The 8,396-nt window shown below is 43.7% G+C and overlaps 1 protein-coding gene across 6 annotated transcripts in view; it reads right to left on the bottom strand.

The window, feature by feature from the left end:
* The window catches only part of gria2b (glutamate receptor, ionotropic, AMPA 2b), a 43,476-nt gene that overhangs the window by 7,437 nt on the left and 27,643 nt on the right, over nucleotides 1-8,396 (bottom strand). For all 6 annotated transcript variants that reach the window (XR_004615154.1, XM_034597708.1, XM_034597709.1 and 3 more), the window contains exons 4-12: nucleotides 6,684-6,880; nucleotides 5,195-5,248; nucleotides 4,561-4,719; nucleotides 3,029-3,196; nucleotides 1,313-1,417; nucleotides 1,082-1,189; nucleotides 655-861; nucleotides 174-541; nucleotides 1-8 (exon numbers count right to left, since the gene is read on the bottom strand). The exon at nucleotides 1-8 is cut by the window's left edge and continues 191 nt beyond it. Coding sequence is in view for 5 of the 6 variants with exons in the window: in XM_034597708.1 (XP_034453599.1) it covers nucleotides 1-8; nucleotides 174-541; nucleotides 655-861; nucleotides 1,082-1,189; nucleotides 1,313-1,417; nucleotides 3,029-3,196; nucleotides 4,561-4,719; nucleotides 5,195-5,248; nucleotides 6,684-6,880 (1,374 nt within the window). In the remaining variant the exon portion in view is untranslated. The remainder of the gene's footprint in view (nucleotides 9-173; nucleotides 542-654; nucleotides 862-1,081; nucleotides 1,190-1,312; nucleotides 1,418-3,028; nucleotides 3,197-4,560; nucleotides 4,720-5,194; nucleotides 5,249-6,683; nucleotides 6,881-8,396) is intronic.

Raw genomic sequence — 8,396 nt, 5'->3', positions numbered from 1 at the left:
ACAGAGACCTGTTGTTAGGAGAACAAAAGGATGAGTATTTAAATTGTGTGTGCTTGTTGTTTTGTTTTTGTTTCTCCGTGGTAACGAATCAATGAGCATCAACTAAAGATGTTTGACTTTCAGGAATTTGCAGATATTCTCTGCAAATTGAATTGTAGTTTTGTCCGACCTACCTCGGTGAGATGTCACAGCCTTGACGCATGAAGGCACCGAGAGAGAACCACAGGCTGTTGAATATGCCGAACTCGTTGGTCGACTCGTTGGTCTGGATTTGCCCGTCCTCGTACTCCTCTGTGTGCCACTCGTACGGGCTGAAGCGGCTGACGAGGAACAGCACGACGCTGACGCCGATGTAGGCGAACACGATGCACATCCAGATCTCGTAGGCGAGCGGATCCAGGAAGGAGAAGACTCCCGGTTTGGATTTTTGAGGCTTCTTGATCATGATGGAGATTCCCAGGGACATGAAGGGCTTGGAGAAGTCGATCACCTCCTCTCGCACCAAAGTGATGGTGAGAGGAGCCACGGCAATATCTGCTTTCTATCAGACCAACGAAGAAAAAACAGAATGAAAACTCTTAATTTCACTTAATATTTGGATTCTCACTTGTTACTGGACCTTTGAATCATTCTGAAATGAAACCAGTAACTCACCCCGTACACCAACTCTCCCACCATCCCGTTCCAGATTTTAGTCTCTGCATCCCTGGCTCCGTATTTCCCATCCGACACTATTTTCAGCTGATATTTGAAGCCGCAGTGTTTCGCTATCTCGGCGGCCAGATCTACACAGTAGCCCTCGTAGCGGTCGTTGTCCACGAAAAGGTCAGAGTTCTTTTTCAGCATCACATACGGAGCTTCCTGGAGGACGGAGACAAGAGGGGAACACACTGCTCAGCACGAGAGGTTTGAATAAAACACGGAGGCTTCAGAGACGCACACGTTTCACACTGAGCCGTCATGATGAACACAAGAGGCGTCCGCTCGAAAACAAGGCGTCAGCAGCCTGGTTTTTATTCTGGCTGCCAATCGAAAGGCAAAAATTCACAGTGATGTGGCTAATAATGGAATCGGTGTTTACCAAGATGGTGGTGACGATGACTGTTTTGTTTTCCATTCCTGTCGACTCGTTGGCAAACACGTCGCTTTTGGTCACAGCCATTCTGTCCACTTCATTCCAGTATCCAATCTGTCGGTTGAAAAGACAAAGAACACAAAACCCTTCATGATGACAGCGTGTGCAGCATCGATCTGGATTCTAACCAATCCGTTATTCAACTTCACTGCTGCTGATGAAGATCATCACACTCACCTTCACCGGACCGTTCGTCTTCAGCTCCATTACGTTCACCGAGTAGTTGACTCTCTTGCCGTGCTGGTCGAACTGGATGTTTCCTGTCAGGCCTTCCACACGGACCTGAGAGGAGACAAATCCAAATGTTACCGCACGCCGACTTCAAACGGACTCTCACAGCGTTTCAGGCAGCTTCATCATGTGTCGTACATATTTTATCAAAGTGCGTTTGACTGAAAGTTGATTCAAAAGATGAAAACCTGCATAAATTAAAGGCAACTTTATGTAGCTGTTACTGAGGAGTCCAAGCGATTTGTGAGACTCCGAGTGGTTTTCATTAAACAGAGCTCTGACTGTGTGGTCCCACAACACAACTTAACGTCGGATATTACCCACAAGCAGAAGAGCTGCTGCTGTAACAAATACATCAAACTCTGTTCAGAAGTCCTCAAGCATCAGTTTCCTGATGGAATATCGAAGGTGATCATACTCACAGGAGCCGGGAATATGCAAGTCTGCCATTTAAACAAAAATAACTGGTTTTATTCTTTGCAGTCTAGACGTGGATATAGGTCACTGCTTGTGTCCCACCCAAGATTCAATACTTCCCTATAAAATATAATATCGTCTGTAGAAAAGTAGGGATAAAATGACTTAAGAATTTTTTATTGACAAAGGAGAAATGAAAATGGTCATTTCTTTCTGCCTCTTTGTTCTGCACCGAATTCAAAGCAACATGATTGATTTTGGAAGAAATCCTGAATTCGAGCTCGTTTGATAGTTTTATCAACCGACACATCTGATCCCCACCCGGTAACTCCCAGTCCCATCGTCATGGTGTGGCTTAAGGCAGCTTTTCCACATCTTGTATATCCAGACATCCTGGGTACCAGGTGATTGCATCTATGCCAAACACTGATTATCCCTAAATAAATAAAAAAAAGCCCTGTGAGATTTAATCTACTGACACTTCAATCATCACAGAAATCTCACGGCTGGATACAGACGGTTGCCTCGTGGCCAATTGGAGGAGCTCCTGATCTTTTTCTGTAATTTCAGATAGATGAGTCAGAGCAGCAGTGATACAGAGAAAAGGAAAAAACGTGTGAGGATCCTGTGAGTTGGTTGATTGCACACGTCGCTCACATATTTAACGGAGGCTTTTTCTGTGGGTTAATCTCCTCGGGTAATAATTTCAGATAAAGTGAAAGTTTGCAGAATACCCAGAGGTCGGGACGGAAGGTCAGAGATTCTGTTGATATTTGTTATCAGTTGCTCTCGGGCTTAAAAGTCTTCGCTCCGCTTCAATTCGCACTCGCATTTGAAGTTGAACAATCTGTGTCTACAACCTGAAACAACCTCAAAGACCGAGAGAAAAGAGTCGACTTTGGTTTTGGCGGTCGGGCTTCATTTCTCAGCAGGAGGAGAAGCCGTGGCATCAAAGCTCAGAGGACGGTGTGTCGGCCTTCTGAAGAACAGCTGTCAGTATGACTGTGTGCACAGGCAGGGTGGAAACAAAACAACAAAAATTCTATCTTTAATCAATCTCTGTGAAGTGCTCTCCGCCCTTTGTGGTATTTCTTAAGGGAGATCTCGTGTTACCACAGCAACGAGTCTTTACCGACAAAGGGATCTGTGTGTGTGTGTGTGTGTGTGTGTGTGTGTGTGTGTGTGTGTGTGTGTGTGTGTGTGTGTGTGTGTGTGTGTGCGTGTGTGTGTGTGGTAGTGTGTTACCTGTTTCAGTGCTCGCTCGATCTCCACACCCTGAGCCCAGGGCACAGCAGGGTTGGCCAGGCAGTCGCCATTGTTGGCCCTCCTGGTGAAGTCGATGCGCTGCTTGTGCAGGTAGCGGAAAGCTTCCGTCATCACCTGCACGGCGTCGTAGGTCAACGCAGACGTGTACTAGAACGGGACAATGGACAAGAGCCTGGAAATTAGAGGGTCGTAGGAATCCAACTTTATGGGTTAGGGTTATTTTCAGAGTGAAAATTTTGGTTTTAAATTCGTTATTTGATGCTATAAACAAGGGGAAATATCAGGATCGACGGCTGAGAGACATTCATGATTGGCCAAGCATGTGTATAAACGGGAACTTGATACTGAGGCTCCATCCTGTCTCCAGATTCAAAAGATGACAGCTGAGATATTTGAGATATTTTGGCTTCACATCTGGATAGTGGGAGGACGTGGAGATGCGTCGTCCATCTCTATAAACAGTCTTTGGTTGAGACATAGGCTTTTTTCCACCCAAAATGTGTGCTCCCTTGTTATTGGTAAACATTTCCACAACAACTTAATTGTATTTGGGCTTAGGGGCTAATCAGTGGGTTCTCCATGAGCAGGAAATTTAAGCTTTGCTCCAGTTAAGATGAGTATTTGTGACTCGTCTCGACAGCAGCCATGCATCTAACGACTTGACGCAATCTACACTGGAACACTCAAATCCAACCGCAGATCTGAAGCCCAACGTCGCATGGATCAACTTTTTAGGGGGAAAAGATAATTAGCTGAAAAACAACGCTTCAGCTAAAACTTCTCACCTCAAATCCACCCTTAGATCAAATGAAGATGACCAACATGAGCCACTTGGATAATAAAGCGCCCGCCTCTGAAGTTCTAAACTAAACGCATAAACACCATTTCTCCTCCTCCTGCTCATTATTCCTCCCTGTTATTTAGGCGTCTTGTCCTAATTAGACAGAAGATCATACGTCTGCTCGAGTTATTCTTCACCCAGACTCAAACCTCTCGCTGTAGCCCGGCTGGGTGGCAATAAAAAGAAGTGGAACTTGGACGACTCGGCAGACGGGAGCTGGGGAGGATATGTGTGTATTTGTCTCAGAGTCTGGAGATGAGCTGAGCTTCTCATTGCAAACCATGATTCATTTCATATTGCCAACAAAAAATACATCTTGTATAAAACAACTCGCACTTAGGCGAAAGGGAAATGTTCTGTTCGTAGGCTTGTGTGGCCAGAATATTTACTGAGAGAGGTGTTTAATAATGCACACAGTGTGTCCACGTGAGTGTTAAGTTGGGGCCGATGCAGATGGAGGCAGCACAATTTACTCTGACGTAAACACATTAGAGCAACTCGGGCGCATTGAAGTGCTTGCACAGACGTTTTCTACCAACAATCCCACAAATAAAGACAAGGAAAGAAATAGAACAACTGTGTGTGTGTGTGTGTGTGTGTGTGTGTGTGTGTGTGTGTGTGTGTGTGTGTGTGTGTCCATGCGCTCTAAAGTTGATTTGCTAATACTCACCCTTATTTTATTGTCGGCACCGGGATACTCCTTCTCCTCCAGGGCTTCCCACCTCTGGTCGAACTTGGACACCAGAGGATCGTCGAAGTCAACGATCTGAAAGCCCGACACGTTGGCACCACCGTACTGGATCTTGGACAGATCTCCATCGACGAAACCCTGAAAACAAGATTATTGGCTTGATGATCACTGCAGAACAGTAAATGGAAGTTGAGAAATTAAAGCTGTTTTCAGACATGAACGAGTTTGCCCGTCACATTTGACGTATAAAAGAAGCACAGTGTGTTTGTTGACAGCACATCCACACCAGCGTCTGCACCTTGTCCGTATGATCTATGACTTGATGAGGAATTTGTATTCTTCCAGTTTCCCGTCTCTCATGCATTAGAAAAGTCATTAATATAAAAATATAACGTCTGCAAACCTTCCTCATCGGCACATTTTCGAACATGGGGGCTGGCAGGAGAAGTTCCTGAGAAATGTCCGGAGCAACTGACTCTGACATTTGCTTTTTCACGTGCAGCCCCTCTGGAGTATTTCAGGAAAATGTCTGGACTTCAGTGCATGTGTGAAAGCAGCTTTAGAGAGTGAGAGCACAGAACTGAACAAGTGATGAAGAAGAATTTAAACTTACCAGATTGGCTATAATGTAGTGGTAGCCCTTCACGTGTCTGCCGATTGTGATGACCTGTGGTGATGAGACACACAAATATAACAAGGTATCAGGAGAAAACACCCATAGGAATAAATGAGTCTCAAGCAAACAACATAGTTAATGAAAATCTCTAAAATAAATGTAATCTCAATAAGATTTTATGTTTTTTAATCATCATGCCTTTATGAACGATATGAGACAGTGGGATCAGAATCAGAAATCAAATCTATTATACTCAGACATTAGAACTAGTCGAGCTCAGCCCTAACATGGCCGACAGCCTCGGCCAATTATCGCACAGTAAAAACAGCGTCGCAGCGTTCACAGTCCCAAACGCTGCTCGACAGATATTTAATCCCACCACCACCTTCCCTTATCAGCAGAGCAACAGACAAAGAAGAAAATAAGAGAACTATCTCAGGTATAAACCATTACAGCGCCTCACATCGATGACACACCTGAAACTAATCCCGCTGCCTGAGTGGCACCTCCGTTTGTCAGGGCCGCTACTCCGAGCAGATTTGAATAATAATGTCTTGTATCTTCTATGTAAATGTCTTCGACACGAGGCTAAAAAAAACTTGGACGGATTCTGTTTTCCACCCGATAAACAGGTGCCGCGGCTGCAGGCATCGGTTCAACTCAGCGTTCAGTTAAACAGACGTCCGCACGCGTTAAATGTTTATCCATACGTTTCTCTCGTGGGTAAAAGGTGGAGTAAAAATAACCTTTTCATGTGCATCGGTTTCGCCTTTAATTGCAGTTTTGTTTACAGCACAGATGAACAATTAGTGTAATTGTTACAGTGGTTTCCTGCATCTCGTGGACTGCAGGGTCCATGTTTCTCTGCTGAATAAAGGGTACGTGTTGCAGTTTTGCCCTGAAGGACATTAGGGTTGTTGGCATTTCCTGAATTCTTCTTGGCTGGTATTGAATTTAAAATAATGGCTGAATACAATTAAGAGTTTTCTATCTAAGTGTGTTAAATCTTGCTTTTTATTTGTATTTTTCGTTATTTTTCTATTCAGTTACAAATTTTTTAGTTTTGGTTTGAGTGTTGGCTTACCTGAGATCTGAGATATATATAGTGACACCATGCCACACATTATCAGCAAAACTATAAACAGGCTCCACAAACCACAGTGGATGTTTTCATATCAGTAATAATTCATATTCAAATTACTAATTTATCAGTATTCCAGCAGCGTAAGTTAGAAAATGCACAGATTCCTCAGCTCAGCTCTCTAGAGACAAAAATAACAGCATGTATGTGAATTATTATCTTTTTTTATTATATAATCACTTGTATGTGTTGGATCATTAAAACACTCAAGATGCTGCATCACCATCACAATAATAGTTCTGTCGGTTTCCAATGAATTTTTAATTTTTTATCAACTTAATTCAAACCATATGTTGGCTAAATAATTTAAATTCCTTATGAATCAGAAGCAGACGAACACTGCACCTGATCCATGATGTCTTTGACTTTGTCCTGCTCACAGTCCAGGATCACCCTCCGCTCCTTCTTGTTCTCCAGGTCCTGGAACAGCGAGCGGTACGCCTCGTCCTTCCTCTCGTCTTTCAGGTTCCCCACGTTGATGGCCGTCACCTGCCACTTCTTCTCCGCCGCCGTGTCCAGGACGACCTGCAGCGTCGTCAGGCCTGAGGAGGGACGAGACATTACGTACAGGGAGTCAGGGCAGTGATAGCAACAGAGCAAAAAAGAGCAATGACGGAAGCAAAAAGAACATGAGAGTGAGACAGACAGTCCTTTTTTCTGTTTTGACGCATTCACTGTCGTCTAACTCAAACTCTGGGGAGGTTTTTACAGAAACTCAGCGACTTATGTAAAGAGCTCATCAAGATGAGTCACAGGAGTTCTGGCATGAACCCGACCGACAAGTGGGAGGAAAGTGAGTCTAACAATTCACTCGACTGCTTCAACAACAAGACATTTCATATTACTGCTTCATGGCTGTTTTGTGGAATTTGGAGCTAAACAAAGTAAACATCAAAAAGATGATTCCTGTTCTTTCAGGTAGCTCTTATCACACTGATGTATGTCCAGGTGCTCATTCTTCTATTAAGAAGGTTTTAATCAGTTATTTGATGCATAAAATCTGTTTTTTGATTTACTGCTGAGACTGACTCACGATTGGTCAAGTGCATGCATTGGAAAGACCTCAATACTGAGGGTCCACAACATTATCACAAGTACACAGACTCTGGCTTCGAATGACATCAAAAGTGCGAAATGGAAACACCCGTAATCCAGAATATTTTAGCTTCATTTTTGCACAACGGGAGAAGGTCTATCTTTATTCGTCTTTGATCAAAAATGTATAAAGTATAAATGTATAAAGTGTTGAACACACGAAGCTGCAACATCTGAGTATTTCGAGAAACACGCAGCGGCCGTCCATCACTGTGAAGTTCCGTCCATTAAAGGCAAAGCGCGCAGTCGCCATTTAAATCCATTGATATACTTCTATTCATATCACCCTCTCCATCAGGCTTTACAGCTGAATCTCTGCTGGTATTGATCCCGGGTCTGCAGAGGGCGGTTAGAGAGCGGTTTGATAAAAGGCTGGAGTGTTTCATTTTGCCTGACCACAGCGAAGTGAATTGCAGATGTAATCAATTTCATGCGACACTGCGGTGCTTTTTTACGGCGGTGGGGCGGGAAAACGGAGGCTTGCAGTTTTATCTGAATGAACTATACATCATAATTACAGTAAGGTCATTATGGTCTGGTTAAATATGACTGTTTGATCAATGCGTATTAAACAAGATAATTGGAATCGAGGGTGATTTACAGTGAGGATAATGCAAGGACATCAGCGAAATGTTGAGGTGAATGGACTCAGGCGTTAGCTGTGATTAAGGTTGAGTTATACTCTTTGATGATTGGTCTCTACGAGCTGTACATGAAGTAGGGCCGTCAGTGTGTCATGCATGTCGGCGTCATGTGGCTCTTTAATTTGTAAGGGTTTCTTAACCCCATTGCAAATTGCTCTTTAAAACCATATGATTTTGCCATTTCCACACATTGTGAATCGCATTTTGATTATTTTTAGAAAAAGCCTCCCATGCAGCGGCCTGGTCACGTAGCTGGATGACTGGTTATTACAGATTCATGGCTTTTCCTACTTGTGGAAGGAGAGGAAGGTGAAAGATA

The sequence above is a fragment of the Hippoglossus hippoglossus genome, chromosome 10 (assembly GCF_009819705.1).
Source record: "Hippoglossus hippoglossus isolate fHipHip1 chromosome 10, fHipHip1.pri, whole genome shotgun sequence".
Taxonomy (NCBI): Eukaryota; Metazoa; Chordata; class Actinopteri; order Pleuronectiformes; family Pleuronectidae; genus Hippoglossus; species Hippoglossus hippoglossus.
This window is presented reverse-complemented; position numbering and strand designations above follow the sequence as displayed.